Raw genomic sequence first — 21258 nt, 5'->3', positions numbered from 1 at the left:
CAGGCTTTCATCAGGACTTGGATCCATATGGATCCTAATTGATCAATGCGTGCTGGAATGCGTGCAGTTCTTTGTCGACTTCATATAGAGATTTTCTAAGGCACGTAAATACGAAACAAAATATAACCAACTGACATGCGCCTGAGGACCTTTATGGTTTCTCCTCAGACCACTGTGAACCTGTTGGGAACGAGTCAACATTTGACATTATTCGTGGCTTCAGTACCAGAACTACAAATTTTGGACCTCCGATTTTTAATTTGAAAAGCTGACTCATCAAGAGCTTCATTACTCTTTGTCCTTAGATGAAGTGCATAGCTTCAGCACTGGTGACAATGTTTCCTTGCACTTATCAATTTCCATTGCCATTCATGACTTTATGCTTATCATTTTACTGTTAGTAAGCGAATGCGTCCTACACGTTGAAAGTTATGAAATTATTATGAGCTGTATTAAGTAGAATACAAATTAATATACAATACACTACATTTGGAAAAAAATCACTACAATGTATTTATATGCCTGATGAACCTTCTCTAATGTATGCTATTAGGGTACATTTTTGGATGCAAATTCTACCCATCGACACAAACTACACACTTTGCCCATGGACGATAATTAATCTTCATTGATATATTGTGCATTGTCCTGATAATCAAAAAGTTTTTTATGCACAAATAAGTGAAACAAGAGTAGTCATTAGTTAAAGCAGCAGAAGGCCTGCGAATCAGCATGCAAACGAGAAGATTAGATTTTACTGCTTATAAACCGTTTTAGGTAACAGCATGGCTACATAAATAGCCTTTGCGACGCCAGTCACAGGTGCATGCCTCCCTTTCTCTCTTTCAGCAGACTTCTGACATTGTAGCAGCTGTAGTGTGAGGACTTGGGCGCAGCAGTAGCTGAATGTAGAATCTGCCGTCTGCATCCTAGAACGAAGTCTTTGCAAAGGAGCATCGATATTTACACCCTTCCTGGATGAGGATGCACAGGGGCAGATTTGAGGTTCCAGATCTCTTCTGATGGTGGTGGGAGCGCTCATGTTGTCTGGCGGTAATATGCTTCCAAGAGAAAGTGGCTAAGCTATGACGCTAGCACGCAGGAAAGGAAAGGTTTAATGTACCAACAATCTTAAAGAGCGGGATAAACCAAGTTCTACAGGTAGCAAGCTCATTTTGTTTGTCTCATTTCTGTGACATTGTGTTTTTCAGCCCAGCTGGAGCACCTGACTGAAGTGTTCTAGAGGATCACCAGAAGTCGAGTATTTAAAGTTTAGAAATTGGGGGGCGCGCTCTGCCGTGCTGCAGAATGGCCGCTCTGTGAGTGAGCTCCGCCGGCCGGGACGAAATCCTTTCATAATCCTTGACATGGAGGGCTGCTGCGACACCTACTAACGCCTCTCGGGTGGCGGAGCTCCTGTGGACCCTGGTGCTGGCGCTCCGGCGGCTCAGGCGTGCTTTGGGTCTGAGTTCTGCGATCGACCACTGGACTGCCGGGGGACTGATGATCCTGGCCGGGCTGCTCTGAAAATCGATCCCGAGGTCGCTGTCGGGCCGCAGGCCGCGGCCCTGTGGAGAGGCGGAGATAACCCTGCTTACGTCGCCCCCGCGACCTTAAGGTATGGTCGCAGCCTACTGTTGTGCGGAGAGCTAGGTGTGCCCAGTCGCTGAGGGACTGTGTGTGAGGGGGCGTAGGGCGTGCTGTCCAGGAGGCCGCAGTCGCCATTTTGAGGCTGCGCTACCAGAAGCCGGGGCTGGGATGCGGCAGGGGCTGCCGTGGGGGTGTGATGCGCCTGCTCTCGTAGCAAATCACACGGACGCTGTGGACTCGTTGTGGGTACGCACACCGGTGTGGGGCGCTTGGAGAGACGGGAGAAGCCCTGCACGGTGAATCCGCCATCTTATCGGCGGCCCTGAGTGCTTGCTACCCTTGCGGAGGATCACTCCTGCTAACCATCGGGCGGTTGGATGAACTGGCTCTAATACTGAGGTATTGTCCATACTAGTGAGCGGCACTCCCAGATAACTACGTGAATAAGAGCTTTGATCCCCGCCCTCATCGCTGTATATTCCGTGCTGCCCCTCTGCTGACTGTGGAGGAGCTTGCCCTGGATCAGGTCCATGAGGGATGCCTGCGATGCCCTAGTCTTGGAGGACACTTGCGGGCTGGGGAGCGGTGCGAGGTGTGGAGTTCCATTGGTGGCCCGAGGGGTGCTGACTTCCTGGGTCGGACTCATTGTTCCGTGTCTGGGTGTGTGTCGAAGTGGTGGTCCAACCACATTCTACCAACCCCCACGCTTTACGTGGCTCCCAGATGCGGTTGATATGTGCAAACAAGATACCAAGCAACTGAAATTGACGTTTTGAAAATAAGTGCGCCACACGATATACATAGCCTGACTCGGATGCACAGGGGGATGGTCAGCATGATACGCAGGCTGAAGACCATGGGGAAGATCTGCAGACTTTTATGCTAGAGATGCGCTCCAGCCTGCGCGACATAGACACTAAGCTGGATACCTTGACTGCACAACTAGACTCTGTCAAGACGCAAGTGGCAACGCACAAGACTAGACTAGATGTCCTGGAGAATCAGCAAACGGAGTTCCATGAATTCTATGTGGAAACAAGTGCATATGGATAAATTGCTGGGTATCATCAGGGCTAAAAATGACGATTTAGAGGCGAGGTCAAAGAGGAATAACCTTCGAATTACCGGGATCCCGGAAACTACCGCCATATCTAAGATGGAGACTTTTGTGACGGACCTACTACATGAACTCTTTGATCCTCATTTATCCTCCGTTTTCGTGGTGGAAAGGGCACATAGATCTCTGGGGTCAAAACCCCCTGTTGGTGCGTCAGCCAGGCCTATCCTGGCAAAGTTGTTGAACTATCAAAACAGGGATCTTATTTTGAACCTGGCCAGGGAAAAGGGTCAGATCTCGCATAAAGGCAGCACCATTTCATTTTATCCCGACTTTACCTAAGCCGTTCAAGCGGCGCGTCGGGAATTCCTTCCTGCCAAACGTATCCTCATGCAGGCACAGATCCCCTATTCCCTGCTTTATTCCACCAAGTTGAAGTTTCATATGATGGCACTGCCCACTACTTCATGGTTGCGAAATCCGCTTTGAAATTCGCCAAGCATATCGGTGGGAAATAAACTAAGGACACCCTTGCAGCAGAAAGGTCTACAGTGGACCACCTTAGGGAGAATGACTGATTTGGATATATTGGTGATTGTTGCCTTGTGGGAATGCGCCGCGGAGGCGCTAGCTGGGTGATGATGTCTTTCCTTTTGTTGTTATGTATCCTGGAATTACGTAGCCTGAGTTTTCTTGCATGGCTTGCTATTGGTGATGTCGGCTGACAGCTTCTCTGCAGTACTCCCGGCCATCCTGTGCCAACAGGGAAGTTTGCCGGCGCTTCCACGCCCTCATGGGAAATATCCCTATATTGCTTTGTGGTTCTTTGATTTTATTGTTAGGGGTGGTTACTCTGCAACCTGATTAGGGGGTTGGAGTGGTAGGTGGGAGGTGGGAAGGGACAGTTCTATTGTTTACTGCCAGCATATTTGCATTTTATATGTCAGGTTACTGGATCGGCCATTGGGGGACGCAACGCTGCCACTGTTCGTATCAAAACTGTGAGTTCACCATGCACGTTTTCACGCTAATACACTAAATTTTCTCACATGGAACTTTAGAGGGCTAAATGACAATAGGAAGGCCAGATTAGTGCATGCTTATCTAACCAGACACAATGACACAATATAGATATATGTTTATTGCAAGAGACACATTTGAAAGTCACACCATCACAGAGGCTCTGACACAACAGGTGGGGTAATATGTATTCCTCTATGTATTCTAATTACGCCTGTGGGGTGGCGGTGTTGATTAGGCAGGGAGTGGACTGGCGAGAGGGAAATGTCTACGGGGACCCGATGGGAGATTTCTCCTCATACATGGCATTTTGTATGGCGTTTCACTAGTTATAGCATCAGTATACGGCCTCAATACGGCCTCACCTGAGTTTTTTCGTGATATTTGGACTAGGGTCAGAGCGACCGGTTGCAGTTCAGTTTTGTGGGGTGGGGATTTTAACGCTATTTTAGATGACGAAATGGACTGATACGGTGCGACTCGCCCCTTACACCCAGCTGCTAGTGCCGCTCTACACGCTATAATTTTTGACGGTGACTTAATTGATATATGGCGCAGGAGACATCCCTTAATCAGGGAGGGTACGTGTATTTCTAGCCATGGCAGTGCCTGCTCCCCCTTGGACTTCTGGTTGGTTTCACAGGATATAGCTGCCTGGACCACAGAGATCACACATCTGGCTCGCTCCTTATCAGACCATGGCCCTTGCCTGTTGAGACTGCAAATCCCGGGTGCACCCCCTCATGCTTTCACTTAGCGCCTTCCGCCGCATGCCCTACTTGATGAGGACTTCAAAGAAGAAATACGCTTGGACATTACTGATTATTTCACCCTTAATGTAGGCTCCGTAGACACTGAGACCTCGCTATGGGAGGCATTTAAGTTTGTTATCAGTGCATTGCCAGACAGGCGGTAGTATGAAAGGCCATTAGAGGCACGATTGCCTCGTTAGAAGCCCATATAAAAGAGCTTGAAAGCCAATTTTATTCCACTAACGAGCCCAAAACAGCCGCCCTTCTAAAAGCCAAATTGCTGCACTTTGCTGAAGAGGCCCAACGTGAGGTTAAGTTCTTAGCTAAATGGACGGAGGTATGGCGAGGGTGATAGACCCAGCCGCACGTTGGCTGGTATGATTCGCCTCCCTAGATCTGCCATGTTCATTCACAAACTTCATACCACATAAGGCGACACCATCAGAGGGCAGGCGGAAATTTTGGATGCCTTAATGCAAGCATTTATGGATTTAATTGCATTAGTATGGTTCAATCACACTCATAGAAAGTATATGAATCTCCCCCTTACAGTAGAGGACGTTGCTCAGGTTATAAAAAGCCTGCCCTAGATAAGGCACAGGGGCCAGATGGCCTGACCACATCGTTCTACAAAACGTACGTGGAGGAGTTGGCGCCAAGGCTACTGGCGGTCTACGAGAAGGCTCTGGAGGTGGGTGTCCTACCCCAGTCCATGAGAGAAGCAATAATCATCACCCTAGTGAAACCCAGAAAGCCCGAATCGGAGATAGATTCCTACAGGCCACTATAGCTAATTAATGTGGATGTTAAAATCCTCGCAAAGCTGATTGCAAATAGACTGCAGCCTCTGCTTCCCATGGTTGCGCTCCCCGACCAATCGGGGTTTATCCCTGGGAGATCGACTTCTCATAACTTGAGGACCATTTTTTCAGCGCTGCATTATTTACACCCAGAGGTGCACGCTGCTGCTGTATTCCTAGATGCCACAAAGGCGTTTGATATGCTTGAGTGGCCTTATTTGTTTGCCATACTGGGTCGCATGGGATTCTGCCCGCTTTTCATTAACCGCATCCGGCTGTTATACACGCTGCCGGCCTCCAGGATTAGGGTGGACGGCTTACTCTCAGATCCATTCCCAATATAGCGTGGTACTAGCCAGGGGTGTCTGCTTTCTCCCTTGATCTTTGCCATTGCGATGGAACCCCTAGCTGCCTGCATCAGACAACATCACACAGCCAGGGGCATTGGCTTTAGTACCAGAAGTCTACTCATTTCGCTTTATGCGGATGATGTAACGGTCCTTAAAGAATTTATCCACTTTGGGGGCCAGGCAGGTATCTCTGATAATTGGGCCAAGTCAGTGGTGTTTACCCTCATGGATGGCAAGCCCCAGATGACATCTGAGTTCCCTTTGAGATGGGAAGCTGAGGCAGTTAAATACTTAGGTGTGTGGATAAGTCGAGACACACAGGAGGTGTGCAATCTGAATTTTGGGAGGGCTGTCACTTGGAGGAGAAGGTTCAAATTTGGTCCAAAATGCCACTGTCCTTACCAGTCGCAAGAACTGTCGGGATCGGGCCATAAAGAGCAGCTCCTGCGGAAAGTGGCAGAAGGCCTGGCAGGATGGCCGGTAAAGGGCAGAAAAGCGGAACGGCACAGGCCCGTCTGGAAAAATATGCTTTTGAAAAATCTACCTCCTCCCCACCAGATGCAAAACAGCAGGCCGGGAAAGCCGTGGACACAGCGGGGGGCAAGAAAGCGACCTTAGATGATGTGATGCGGGCCCTCACTCAGGTACAAGCAACAGTGGGTTCGATCTCAGCTGAAATAACACTTATACGTGCGGACTTTCATAAAATGTCAGAAAAAGTGAGTGCAATGAAGGTGGTGACCAAATCGTTGGTGGAAGATGTCTCAGAGCTACAGATGAGTATGGAGCGTGTCACCAAAGAAAACAAAGAGCTGCGGGACAAACTGGATGATCAAGAAGGGCGCTCGAGACGGAACAACATCCGTATTATAGGGGTTCCGGAATCGGAAGACACAAGAGCGATGGACCTGTATGTTGAGGACCTGATTAAACAAGGCCTTCGGCCCAAGGGTCTCTCCGCTTTCTTCACGGTGGAAAGGGTGCACCGAGTTCCCGGGGAGTCGCCCAATAACCGGCGCTAACCCTAGGCCGATCATTGCGCGGCTCTTTAACTTCCGAGATAGGGATGCAATCCTACAAGCAGCAAGAACCTCACCTCCAGTTACAATACAGAACTCCACACTGGCATTCTTTCCTGACTACACGGCGGAAGTCGCACGTAGAAGACGAACCTTTTATGAAGTAAAAAAAGAACTTAGGGCGAGGGAGATTCCCTACTCAATGCTTTTTCCAGCCAGACTGAGAATAGTGGCGGACAACAAAACATGGTTTTTTGACACTCCGGAGGCAGCTCAGGATTGGCTGGAGGGATGGAGACCGACGGGCCTGCCTCGCCGTTCGACCAGGCCGAACAAACATCGTGAAGGCGGACCCCGAACGGGTTCCCAGTCATCTGGGGGGGGCATGGACTCACGCTCGCCTCTAACCGACGTACCAGGAACTGAAGACAATGAAGATCAATGACTTCCCGATGCGGCCTATGTAGGCCAAATGTGTGACTGACCGGGAATGCTGCCATGGACACTGGGTGGAGGTCCTCCGTGGTTCAGAAGGGGGGCCGCCGACTCCGGAGAGTCCTTCACCCCAGCAAACAAGTACGGTGTTTTGGGTTGGGATTGGGCACTCTGCTGAGTTGGGGGGGCAGGCAGTTTTAAGTCCGTTTAGCAGGGGGGCAGGGTGGGGGGGAGTTGGGGGGCAGGGAGTTTTGTATTTTCTCAAATTGTTTGATTGGTCAGGATTGGAACTGTAGGGCACACGTCAACCGGAAGGGGACTCATTGGACATGCGTTCACGCACAACCCCCGAGGCATACTCATATCAACCACTACAAAGGTCATGGCAGACAACACACGGGTTGACACAGGAGGGGAGGTAGACAGGACGGGGCGGGGGACATCATTATGCCTCATGACATGGAATGTGAGGGGCTTAGGAGACAAAGTTAAAAGAGGCTTGGTGTTAGAGTATAAAACGATTGAACCCAGCCCTGGTCCTACTACAAGAAACACACTTAACGGGCACGGCAACCAAGGCGCTAGATAGGAAGGGCTACAGTATGGTCGTACATTCAGAGTTCACTAGGGGGTCCCGAGGTGTGGGGATTCTGATGCACCGTTCCTCGAGATTCATAGTCCAATCTACGAAATTAGACACGCAAGGGCGCTTTGCGGCGGCACATGGGCAGTGGGAGGGAAGATCGCTCAATGTGGTCTCGGTTTATATCCCACCAGCACTACACACAGTTGCCCTCCCAGAGTTGGGGAAATTCCTACTAGACCTACCAGACGGGGACCTCATCTTGGGTGGGGACTTCAACGCAGTGGCACACAACACAGTAGACAGGTTCCCGGCCAGAACTCAATCCCCCGGGCCCTCCCGGTTTAGCGCTTTTCTGGAAGCTCAGGGCTTGGTGGACCTCTGGCGGCAATTCCACCCAAACGATCAACACTACACATATCACTCGGCGGTCCATGATAGTTTATCACGGATCGATTATTTCCTAACACTGGGACAGGGGACCCTTACTATAGAAGACGTACAGATCAAACCTAGGGGTGTCTCGGATCACTCTCCCCTGACACTGAGTCTCTCGAACCCTGGGCGAACCCGAACACGCATTTACCCGATCTACCCGGGGTACCTTAAAGTTCCGTTAGTTGCCAAAGCGCTTAAGAAAGGGACGAAGACGTACCTAGCTGAAAACACAGGGTCCGTTAAGTCCCCCATTATTCTATGGGAGGCGTACAAAACGGTTCTTTGAGGGCAGGCTATTTCCACCATCACAAGATATAGACACACACAAAAACAAGAGCTTCTAGATCTAGAGGACTGCCTCTCCAAGGCTAACAGAGATCACGAGTTCTGCCACAAGTTCAAACTTAATAACAAACGCCCTACCAAGGGGGATGGTGTGCCCCCCTCGTAGACTGGATCGGATGCAAGCTTGTAACTTTTTTATGGTTCTGGACATGGCTAATTTGGTCATCTGGTGTTGATCCATGTGCCGTTTTAAGATTTGCAGGGACTTTGTGAACTCATCTGTTAATGTTATATGTCAACTGCCACGTCGTTGTTTGGGGCTTTGCCACTACCCCTCATGGTGTACACCCACACATGGTTATGTGAATTCCGCCAGTATTACCTATGTTTCCTTTTCAATTCTTCTGAGGAAATCTTATTATTGCACAGCTTTTTGTTAATGATTGTTTTGCCTCGCAGGTCGGGCGGGAGGCTGGGAGGGGGGGTATGGGTGGGACATAACTTAGTTGCTCTGGGACTTTATTGCTTGTACAGATTTCTGATTGTGATGAGTGCGTTAGGCCCTCCTTTTTTCAATACTCGCTCCAGATTACCCCATGACACAGATAGGACATAATACTGGCCCCTCAGAGGTTGTTCTGGCTACCTGGAATGTGCGCGGCCTGAATAACACCAGGAAAAAGAGACAGGTAGCGCAGAACTTGTTACGCCACAGAGTGGACGTGGCCTTCTTGCAAGAGACGCACCTAGCCCCTCAGATCCGGCCCGATTTGCCGTTGGCTGGGGCGCGCATATATATTTTGCTAACTACAGTAGTTACGCTAGGGGCACTGCTATACTTATCCACAAATAACTTCCATTTCATTTGACTACTGTCACGCAGGACAACGAAGGCAGATTCGTCATTGTGATGGGCTCTCTGTTGGGTCGCAAGTTAGCCTTCGTTTGTGTCTATGGTCCTAATGTTGATTCTCCAGATTTTTACTACTCCCTGTTCTTCAATCTGGCGCAACTCAGTCCAGTTCCCATTTTGCTAGGTGGCGATTTTAACTTTGTCCAGGATTTAGTGTGTGACACCACATCCAATGCTCCTGACCCCAAACCTCGTGCGAGAAAGGCACTAAGGTCGCTTTGTGAACACTTCTCCCTCATTGACATTGGTAGAAAGCTAAATCCCCTAGACACTGACTTCACACACTGCACCACCTGTCACAACACGTGGACTAGGCTGGACTACTGGTTAGTTTCTCCTGATTTAGTCGGCTGGTATCAAGCAATCACGAAGCTACCGCGCACATACTCCGACCACTCCCCTGTACTGTTGACCTTGAAGATACCTCGCCGTGAGGGTTTTGAAAGACAGTGGAGGTTCCCAGTGGCGCGCTTGAGGATGAGGCGTTCCAGGAGGGTCAGCAGGAGGCAATTGAAGAGTACTTTACCCTTAACACTGGTTCAGTAGACACTGCAGCAATGCTGTGGGAAGGTTTTAAAGCCTACATGAGGGGGGATGCATATCCTAAAACGCTGGAGTACTGCGAGAGCTTTGCGCCACATTTACCCAGATAGAGCGGGAATTGGGAACATTAGACACCACGCTGATGCAGAATCCCGGGCCTGACCTAGACTCGCGCAGGCTCTCCCTTCTGGCTGACTTCAGAGATAACGCTGAGAGGGAGATACTCTACATGGGAAAGTACCACAACGCTAGAGTGTATGGCGAGGGCGAGAGACCGGGCCTTTGGCTGGCCCAAATTGTCAGACCCCCTTTTGGCAAGGCATGTGTACCTGAATTGAAGTCCGCACTGGGGCATCACCTTTCTGACCCATTAGACATCCAGGGGGAATTCCTTTCCTATTTCAAGGCCTTATACACCACTAAGCTGGGCACGGACGCCACGAATCAAGAGAGTTATCTGTCTTAGGTTGCGTTGGTGTTCCTTGATAAGGTTATGCAGGACTTCCTGGCTATCCCCATAACGGAGGACAGCATAGATGAGGCAATATCGGCATTGAAGAGTTCCTCCGCCCGGGACTTGATTGCTTCTCTGCCGATTTTTATAAGGCCTACAAGGACTTATTGATTCCCCAGCTCCTCGCCATGTACGCAGAGGCCCTTGAAAGACAGGTCTTACCACCCACCCTGCGAGAGGCGGTCATCATCTTGCTCCCCAAGCCAGGTAAGGACCCGCTATTATACGGCTCCTATCGTCCGTTGTCACTACTTAACCTGGACTACAAAATCTTGGCAAAAACTTTGGCCTGCCGACTATATTTGTTGATGGAGTCCATTATCTCCCCGGCCCAGTCTGGATTCATACCTCACCGCTCGACGACCTTTAATCTACGCACGTTTAACACCTTACAAAGAATCAACCCTGATACCGCTGCTGCGGCCATCCTGCTAGATATGGAAAAGGCTTTCGATTCCCTTGAGTGGCCTTTCAGTCTATCCATCATGCAATGCATGGGAATGCCATTCGGTTTCATCGCTACTACTGCTCTGCTATATAGTCGGCCAACGGCCCGGCTCCGTTTGAATGGCACGCTGTCCCCTTCTTTCACACTTTCGTGCGGCACCCGGCAGGGTTGCCCGCTGTCGCCACTACTGTTCATTTTAGCCATGGACCCCCTTATTAGGCACTTCCAGGGAAAAAATTTGCACAGGGGATTGCAATTTCGTACTGGCCCCCTATTAGTCTCACTGAATGCAGATGACACTGTTCTGTATGTTCGCAATCCCCAGCTTAACTTAGACCTCCTCATTTGGGAGATTTTGTGCTTTGGAGTGTATTCCGGGTTGGGAATTAACTGGCGCGAATCTGTAATCTTCCCGCTCACGGCCAGCACAGTCAGGTGGGATCTTGAATTCCCCCTGGAATGGAATACCGACTCGGTTAAGTACCTAGGCATTCATATACACCTAAATACCGAACAGATCATCCACCGTAACTATGGGACGGCAGTTACCAGACTGGAGATGCAGGTTGAGAAATGGCTACAACTCCCTCTGTCCATGGCAGGGTGGGTCTCACTAATTAAAATGATCGTACTGCCTACATTTTTATATTTATTCCAAAACATCCCTATCCCGCTCACTAAGAAATTCTTTTAAACTCTGCAGTCCCATTTGATAAAATTGGTATGGGGTGGCGGTCGACCCAGATTTAGATGGAGAGTGATGACTCTCCCCTGCGACAGGGGCGGCTTCGGTGTGCCTAATCTTAGATTATATTATTTGGCTGCACAGTGCAGTTTTGCACAGGCGTGGTATCACCCAGACGCCAGAATACCCTATCTCCGGCCGGAATCGGACTTGGTCCTACCAGACACTCTGGCGGCAATTTTACCGAAGGGTTTCCCTATAGACCCCGCGGATATCCAACCTGCCTCGACCACCAGCTGGGCTTGGGACCAATTGCGTCGCATTACGCATATTCCACTGCTCTACTCTTCGGCTCTCCCACTCCCGAATCCTAAAGCAATTCTCATCACAGATGAAAAAAATACTACAGAAGATGTGCCTCAAATTCGGCATTGTGAAGCTGGGCGACTTATTCCCCAACGGACATGCTTTCGATCTGGAAGATGAGAACCTTTTCCCTGACGCCACTTTCATGGACAGATTCTACCTTTCCCGAATCCGCTCTGCCCTGCGGGCTACTTACCCGGACTTCCCCTTAGAGCCCCCATCCTTCCTCCCACTTACCGAGGTGATTGAAAGTGAACGTGGGGTACACATCGTATCCAAGCTCTATAAGACATGTGCTGCTATTGTACCGGTCAATGATGATAAGGTATATAAAACATGGGAGGAAGATGTGGGTGGCCCGATTTTGGATGAGAAATGGGGCGCCTGCTGTGTGGTCACTAATAGGGTGTCCCTCAACAGCAGACACAAATTACTTCACTTCAAGTTTATATGTCGAATGTACATGATCCCAGCCAGACTCCACAGAATAAACCCACTCAGGACGCATTGCTGCACCAGGTATAATGCTCCAGATGCAGACTTCGCCCACCTCGCTTGGACCTGTCCGAGCATACATAGCTTTTGGGTGGTCGTCCATGAGAAAATCAGTGAGATGATTAAGGTTGGATGGCCCCGTTACCCGAGATTGCACTATTGGGATACCTTACTCAATTTCCACAGGCTACACGCAGATTTGTTTCAATTAGTTTACTACTGGCCAAGCGGGAGGTGGCGATTCACTGGGGTGGCAGAAAGACTCCATCGGTAAAGGGATGGCTAAGGAGTATGGCGTCTTGCTCTACAAATAGTGACATTTATGCCACGACACTCCCCCCCACCTCCTCCAGACCCAAAGACATATGGGGCCTCTTCAAAGCGTATATACAAGCTCGACAGCTGACTCCCTCCGCACAGATCATGGAATAGTGCCCGCCGGAGTGGGCTAGGTTCGCATTTTGGGCCTGACACACTCCGACTCGCGGCGAGCTCTTAGTTATGACACTGCTGCTATGACTTGTTTGATCTTGAGCTCATTTTATTTTTCAGTTAAATATGTGATTTTATGGATTGCATTGGATTATGTGTTGGGGGGTGGGAGCTTGATGTGCTCTCTCTGGGACAGCACCTGATACCACTACATTGTCGATCGCATCATGGGGAATGTATATTTATGCCCATGCTTTCTTGTCACGCTGCTTTTTTTCGTGATTGTGCATTTGATCCCAGTGCACTAATGCATCTGTAATGAAAATGCTAAATAAAGTTATTAAAAAAAAGAAATGCCACTGTCATTGGCCGGGAAGATTGTGTTAGCGAAAATGGTTATCTTATCAAAGTTTTTAAAATATATTTGTTAACATTCCAATCCCTCTTACGCAACAATTTTTTAACACCCTTAAGTCGCAGCTGATCTCCCTGGTTTGGGCGGGTAGTCAGGCTAGAATTTCCTGGGATCTATTGACACTTCCGCTGCGTCATGGTGGTCTGGGTGCTACAGATATGCATCTATGCGCGCTATGCGCTCAGGCCCAATTTCTACATTACTGGGTCAATCCGACGCCCTATCAGCCTCATGTGGCCGTTGAGATTGATGCAGTGGCCCCTGTTCCAATTAAGGTGGCGCTTTATCAGGCTTCACGATGCCCCCGCGGAGACATAGATACAGCCGTGACTCTGCGGTGGGTATGGGGAGAGTTGCGCAGAAGAGCTGACGTCCCGCTATTATGCGCTTCCTCCGTCCCTCCGGCACAGAATCCCATGCTACCATGTATTCAGGATGGGGTCAGTAAGACTCTGGAACATGACATGAACCTCCACACTTTTGCAGACTTATATCCTGATCCTGGTAACACATTCAGGCCCCCTTCTGAGACAGATGTCGGTCAAACGGTATCATTCGCAAAGCTCTTCTTATATCACAAACTGCGGGCGGCATGCCGCGCCCTCTGGAACGGTTTCCCCGCTGCTCCTCCATCGTTACCCGCACTAGAGAATGTGCTGAAATCTTCCTCTCCCCGTAAACTCATAACACGCATATACACTCAAATGCAGAACACATCCCCGTTGGTAAAACCTAAGTCCCTCCAATGCTGGAATAACGAGCTCCCCACTCCGTTAATTGAGGCCCAGTGGGATTTTTGTTGCGGGCAACTTACTGAACTCTCCCGAAACTACAGGGTACGTATGATCCACTTTAAATATTTGCATAGATACTATAGGATGCCGGTGGGTCTGCACCGTAAGGGGCTCAGGGAAAACGAGAGTTGCTGGCGCTGCAAATACACTCCTGCTTTTTTTTTTACATGTGGCGTGGGACTGCCCACAGATAGCTGGATTCTGGTCCAAAATATTTGAAGTAGTGAATCAAATCCTTGGAAGAGCTGATGTTCTGGCTCCCGTCCTGGGCCTCCTAGGGTATGTTAAAGACACACCGCCTAAGCTGCGTAAATTACATGCACTTCCCCTCCTTTTTGCCAAAAGACAGGTTGCCATACGTTGGGGAAGGAAGAAGGTGCCCTCAGTCAAGGGTTGGATAACTGAAGTCACGTACGCCCACAAACAACTGAGTACGTTTTGGGAACTTACGCCCCGACCTCTAGGCCACGCACCATTTGGGAACCTTTCCTGACCTGGGCTCAAGATCAGTTTGAGTCTTCTGCGTTCACAACCCCGGGGGAAACACCAGTCGCAATATGAGCCATTATGTTCCCTGTGTCGGTTCCTTTTTGTTACTGTATTAGTTTGCACTTCCAATGTCCACAATTTGGGCCTGTTTGTACCATTCTGGTCATGTACCCTCTATAAAATGTATGATAATGCTGCTCTAAATGTCAACGATGAATCCTGGTAGTTGTGAAGAATGTACCATATCGCAGTGTTGTATGAGTGGGTCCCTCCGTGTCATTAACTGTAGTTCGAGATACTTTGACAAGGACCACAATTTCCTATGTGCTGCTGTAACATTATGCTGGCTCGTTGAGTTGTAAATGTAAGATGGTTTTTTTAAATGTCAATAAAAAATTTAAAAAGTTTAGAAATTACAGTGGAGTTTGAAGTCAGCCGTGTTCGTTAAAAGGCAAGATGAAGTCATTGTTAAGTAAGCACCTACCCTACCCTTAATGAAACCAAGATCTAAAAAGAGTCTCCTTGACCCTGCTGTGGGAGAGGAAGTACCTGGGATTCAGGGACGAAATCCTTGTAGATGCCCCAAACCTTACCTTCCTCACCTTTTATTGATTGTGCCAAGCATCTAAATCATGATGGACATAACAACCTAGCATCACATTGGACGTTACGTCCTTTGGCCCAGACTTGGGCCCTGACTACAAGCAGGACTCTTCCAGATTATCCACCTATTGAAGGTGGAGATTGTTGGTGGTGGCACTGTGGAGGGTGGAAGAAGGGGAGGGGGCTTGAATATGACCTTGCGTCAAATGTGTGTTTTCTAAATATACATATGTACATTTATTTGTCACTTGTGGAACATCAGATGATGCACTCCATAGCAGTACATCATAGAAAGGGACAGCATGAACACCACTTTTATGCTTCACATCAGAGCTCTTGGATGGTATTTTATGGTATCCAATGGGAAAAGAGTAGCAAACCTGCTCCTTTTAGAAGGATGGGCCTTCACCCAAATCGCTGCATAAGCTTCAGAGAGAGCAAATGTCCCAGCCTGAAAGGATCAGTTTCAAGAACAGAAGGAAATGTGTCTAGAAATCATCAAGTCAGCGCAAGAGGTCTTCTGCATTATTCACTTGTGCTGGAAAGATCTCAAAGGCTTGACTCTTACTGCTACCCGTTGTAGTTGTAAACTCTGTTGAACATTATGGCCTCCATGTAACCAACTTCATATGTATTAAGACCAGTTTCCTACAGCAAAGCACCACCATTTACCCATTGCCTAATTAGTGCAGCACCAGAAATATACTTGCTTTTAAACCCAAGCCAAGAGCCACTAGATGTCAGTGACTCACTGCTGGACAAGTGTTCTACCTACTTTAAAAAACTGGGAGAAGTACCTCTAGATATCAGTGACTCACTGTCAAATAATCTGAATTAAACTGACTTTTATTGACTTCCTAATCTAGGCCAGGAGCCACCTGTTACTCATGACTCCATTGCTATGTAACTACTGGTCCAGCAGGTCTTGAACAGGGGCCAAGCACCACAAAAAATAAGTTGCCCCACACTACCAAGTTGTGTCCGACTAGAACCAGCAGTATTCCCCCTTTCTAACTCGGGCTACGTTCCAACAGTAACCCATGGTGTATCTCCACAGAATCTTCAGACTACATGATGTTTCAGCTTTTTCTTTGCTGCCTGACTGTTTGGCTGGCTTTTCTTTCTCTACAGGTACGTCTTCTGGCAGACCGCTATGGGCTGGCTGTACACCTAGACGGGGCCCGTTTAATGAATGCTGCTGTAGCTCTCGGAGTAGAGCCCGCTGAGATCGTGCAATACTGCGACTCTGTGTCCCTATGTCTAACAAAGGTAAACTTGTGACGTGTTACTTTGTACTTCACTTATTCTCCTATTGCATGTATCCATTAAATAAGATCTACCAAACGTTTGTATTATATTTTTTCTCTAATAAGATGTATTCCCCTAATATTGTCTACCCTCCTTCAGTATTTCTTATTTCACGTTACAGGCCCTCACCACCTCTGACACCATCCATTCACCTCTAATATGACCTGTTACGTGCAATATAACATATTGCACTTATACATTATCAACCCCTAGAAAAGATGTCTTCTCTAATAGTTTCTATCCCTGTAATACTACCACTCCGTTAATTTTTCACCTTCCCTATGTTCATTTCCATCACTAGTACTGGCATTCTCTCCTTTTCTATTGCTGTGATACAATCCGCTTTAATATTTACTCACTAAACCCTGTCTCGCTCTGTCACCTTTATGTCCTCTGCTTTAGGTTCTTGCCTTTGGTTTACGAGATGTTGCTAGTCATATCCTGCTGGTAGAATCCATTGACTTGGGGTTATTGGAACAGTTTTGAGGTTTTGCGTGCTCACATGCAGCAGCAGGATAATTCACCAAAGGCTGGTTTTGAGGGCTATTGAGAACTGTTATCCCTACCACAGAGCACAGCATAAAGAAGCCTAAATTTGAGTTCTACATTAAGGTACGGATTGGGTAATGATAGTACCTAATAGCGGAAGGCCTAGGGGGTGGCACGAAATACAACCCAGAGCCTTGATCAGAATCTCTAGGGGTAGATTTGCTGCCAGCAGTTGTGTAGGAGTGTGAGAAGGATGAAATGTGATGTCTGTATCTTTTCTACAAACTTAAGGAATTTAGGTCCGAGAGCAGATTAACAATGATGTATGTAGTTTCAGCAGAGATACACAATTGTAGAGTGCACATCTCTTTGACTCATGATGCTGGTGTGGCTGAAGTTTGACGTCTATAGCTGCAGTGAGAGTTAAACAAAATTGAGCAGGTCACTCATTAGGGAAAGAGGTTTAGAGGAGATGACAATTGAGACCTCTAGCAACAATAGCAGTGCAGAAATGAGGAATATGATCTCTCTCAAGCTGGCCCCTAAAAAGAAGAGTGCCATGGACAAAGGTTTGAAGATGAGGGCTGCTGCCGGTGGGATCCTCATTTTATTTGACCATAAAGAAAGAACTTGTACTCGTCTGAGCTCTTCCAGCCATTGGGTTACAACTTGAGCCAGCCTACTTTTTTGATTTTGATGATAGACATGCAGGTTCTAAGGGTGTCCTATGATCTGCCTGCTCACCAGCACTAAAGATGCTTGACCTCCAGCCCACGAGTGAACGTGGGAGGGACTAATGCTCAGCTCATCCTACGGCTCCTCCATGGTCTGCTCCAAGGCAGGTTAAGGGTGCAGACCCCCAGTTGAAAGTTCACCATGTATGCATGGTGCTACAAGTGGGACTGTGCATCAAGCCCAGTCACAGCTCTCTGGAAGGAGCTGGGCACAATCAAGGACAGGCCTGGGGTGGAGATTGCAGACAGCCCTGTTCAAGACATCCCTTGGCCCTCAGGGTGGAAGTGGCACCCCGCAGAGCTGTAGGTTGTGAGCCAGACAGAGGTCCAGGTTACCCGCACTCAACTGCCCGATCAGTAGATTGATAATGGTGGCATGGTGTGCACTGCCTTCCTGCACCATGAATCTGAAAGAAACACGTTAGTTATAGATTCCTTACCTTAGAATTAACCCCAGGCGTCAGACTGGATCCGGAAAGTTTTTCGTCAGTAGTACCTCTTCGCATTCGAAGGGGGCGTCGGTCGGCCACGCGTTCGTCGTTGGCGTCGTGTCACCGGGATGATGTTGCAGTAGGTACTTAGATGCCGCCCTCGCGCGCTGACGTCAGTTCTGTACACGACTTTCCGCATCAGAGATGCAGAGCTATGCAAAACACTGACCACTGTTGCACAAAACTAGGGCCCTGAAAGGATATCCATAACGCTAGACATCAGTTTGCAGAACGGAGAGGATGGGTGGGGCGGTAAGGAATCAATAACTACCTTATGTTTCTTACGGATATATCGTTACCGAAGGTAAGTAACTTGCTCATCTGAAAGAAACACATTAGTTATAGACTCCTTACCTTAGAATAGATACCCCAGCAACACCAACCCTGGAGGTGGGTCTGCAAATCAAGATCACACCAGAAAGTCCTGGAGAACAGAACTGCCAAAGAAGCCATCTCTCAGGACTTGACTGTAAAGATAGTAGTGTTTTGTAAAAGTGTGCAACAAAGCCCACGAGCTGCCATGCAGATGTCATTCAGAGCAACGCCTCGTCCCAGAGCAGCAGCTGCTGCCGTCACCCTGGTGCAATGGGAACGCAGCCCCACTGGAGGTTTCTTCTTTGCTAGAGAAGAGGCAGATGGGTCGGAGGATTGATGGCCATGTTGAGCAGCTCTGGATACCAGACTCTTTGTGCCCAATCCGGAGCCACAAGGATGACTTGGGCCCGGTCGTGCCTGATCTTCTTCAGTACTTAGGGCAGAAGTGGTATAGGCGGAAAGGCGTACAGCAGACCGCCAATCCACTCGTGATGAAAAACGTCGCCTAGCGAGTGCCGCCTTGGAAATTCCATTGCTCAGAACTACTGACTTTGCGTGTTCTCTTCGGTGGCGAATAGATCTAACCAAGCCTCTCCCCACTGTCGAAAGAGACCTTGAACCACCTCCAAGTGAAGCCGCTATTTGGGATCCATCTTGCACCTGCGGCTGAGTTCGTCGGCCCTGGCGTTCAGTGAACCTGCCAGGTTTTGAACCACCAGGTATATGCCCTGATGTTCCAGCCATGTCTAAAGGTAAGGAATATATAACTAATTGATGTTTCTTACAGATATATCATGACCAAAGGTAAGTAACTTGTTCATCAGCCACATGCTTGTCTCTGGGTCCTCAATCTACATGGGAGCTCAGAAACGAGTGCACCCCTGTACCAACAAAAAGGCTGTGCCAGAAGATCGCCTGAGTTGGCCTATTCTTTCAGTCGTGGCTCGCCCGTTGACCCTTCCTTGGCAGGAAGAAGTGTAACTGCTCTAGTCCGGTAGCCACCTCCTTGTCCCAGTTCCTACACAGCAGAGAGCTGTTGGGTTAACCCAGCATGGTGGCCATATTGTCCTCCCCAAACTCTTGGAAGGAACTATACCTCACAACTGAAAATTGAATGGATCAGCAGGAGTTGGGTATATATCGGGTACACAGGACCTCCTTCCCTTGCTGTCTCTGAATGATCACCAAGACAAGCCCCACTTCCCACAAAAAAAGCCTCACTGTTCAACACATAAACTCTGCTGAATGAACATGTTCTCTCTCCCAAGGAAGTAGGAATTATGAGCCTTATAAATCATGAAGTTCCGGACTTATACATATATGTCCAGCAGGGTTTATATGTCCACAATCTCTATGAATAAGCTTATCTGCTCCTCTGTTCCATATCACCTATACCCCTACAGAGGTCTTGCATTCATCTTAATACATTTAAATGTAGTCCATAAACACACCACCTCTTGGCACATTGGAATCGTTCCCAACCCTTTAGTAATCTTGTCCAAAAAAAGACTACTATTTTTACAGAATTGCATACCCTCACAACTTATCCAAAATGTGACCAAAAGATTTAAAAATATCAACAATAGAGGGAGTTATTCCACATGATGTAATAAATAGCGTATTGAATGAAAGGAGGAAAAGAAGAATTTCTTTAAAAAGAACCCACACTCACCAACCTAGTTGGTGACATGCTTCATCATAGGGTCCCCACCCGCATGGCCGAATGCTTCTCGGGTGTGCTACAATGCCTGATTACAGCGGAGCTGTTTTTTTGATAGTGCAACTTGAGTAGTGGTGAAAAAATCTATCAAATTGCATTTATTATTCCCTAAACTTTTAATTGGAGTAATAAGGCAAGTTTAAAAGCAAGGAGGATGTCCTGTCAGGTGTAATTTGGCCCGTGACATTCAAGAAGTGTAAAAAGTGACAAAACTACAGTCTACATGTTTCAGCCTCTGTGTGCATAACCGCGAGGCTTTGTCAGGACCAAGAATGACACAAGAGGTATGCACATGCTAAAGTGCACCCGTCCCTGTGTCAAATAAAACCGCAAACTTACAGTTTTCCCTCTCAGGATTCTCTGAAAAGTAATCAATTGTAATCTTTAAAAGACAAGAACAGATAACAGTAAACAGTAATTCACACACTGAAAGGCATTATTCAACCTGGTGCGAACAACCGTGCTTTCATCCGTGCCATTTGTTAACCCCTTGTGTGCTTCTGTCGGGCAATGGCCGTCATGCGCACTACCTTCGTAGTGCTGCGCACGTCCGTTGGCTGACGTGGACCCGCCCACTCATTAAACCCACCGCAATGTGGCGGAATTGCCACCGTGGTAAACGGGTTAAGCTATCCAGACTATGGTGCCTATTATTCCAATTATTGTGCTCTTGTGTTGCGCACCCACGCCTCTGACAAGGAAACCGTGGTAAAAAGACTATCTGGCCACACATAATCATTGTAGAGTGGAGGTTTCAGTGATTACTGTTACATCCGTTATTTGAGGAGAGAAAATAATGAAGTTTGTTTGGAGATCATGAAATGTAATGTAACACCACAACATAGTGGCGTTTCAAGGAGGACAAACAAAGAGGAGAAGGAACTAAAGTTCCAGGCTTACATGGGACATTGATATGTCCTACCCCATGGATCCCGTCAGGGTCGTTAGCATATGTCAAAATCAATCTCTGGAGGTAGGTAAATGGGGGGAGACAAAAAAGCAAATAAAAAAAACGGCGTGCAGGTTTTGAGAAAGAAACAAGTCATTGCTCAGAGCCGGCATTTCTACTAACTTCATCAAGCTCAATCGCCCTCCTTACGCACCTATTCTGTGCCCTGCCCGGGAACCCAAAGATGCTTGTGTGCGGAAACCGGGCGTCTTTGAATGCTGGAAAA

The 21258-nt window shown here is 48.1% G+C and overlaps 1 protein-coding gene across 2 annotated transcripts in view; it reads left to right on the top strand.

Moving 5' to 3' along the window:
* The window catches only part of LOC144769708 (uncharacterized), a 687018-nt gene that overhangs the window by 642092 nt on the left and 23668 nt on the right, over nt 1–21258 (top strand). For both annotated transcript variants that reach the window (XM_078653889.1, XM_078653890.1), the window contains exon 5: nt 16158–16295. In XM_078653889.1, coding sequence (XP_078510015.1) covers nt 16158–16295 — 138 coding nt within the window. The remainder of the gene's footprint in view (nt 1–16157; nt 16296–21258) is intronic.

This window comes from Lissotriton helveticus, chromosome 7 (assembly GCF_964261635.1).
Source record: "Lissotriton helveticus chromosome 7, aLisHel1.1, whole genome shotgun sequence".
Lineage (NCBI taxonomy): Eukaryota > Metazoa > Chordata > Amphibia > Caudata > Salamandridae > Lissotriton > Lissotriton helveticus.
Note: the sequence above shows the minus strand (reverse complement) of the source record. Positions and strands in the feature narration are given on the sequence as shown.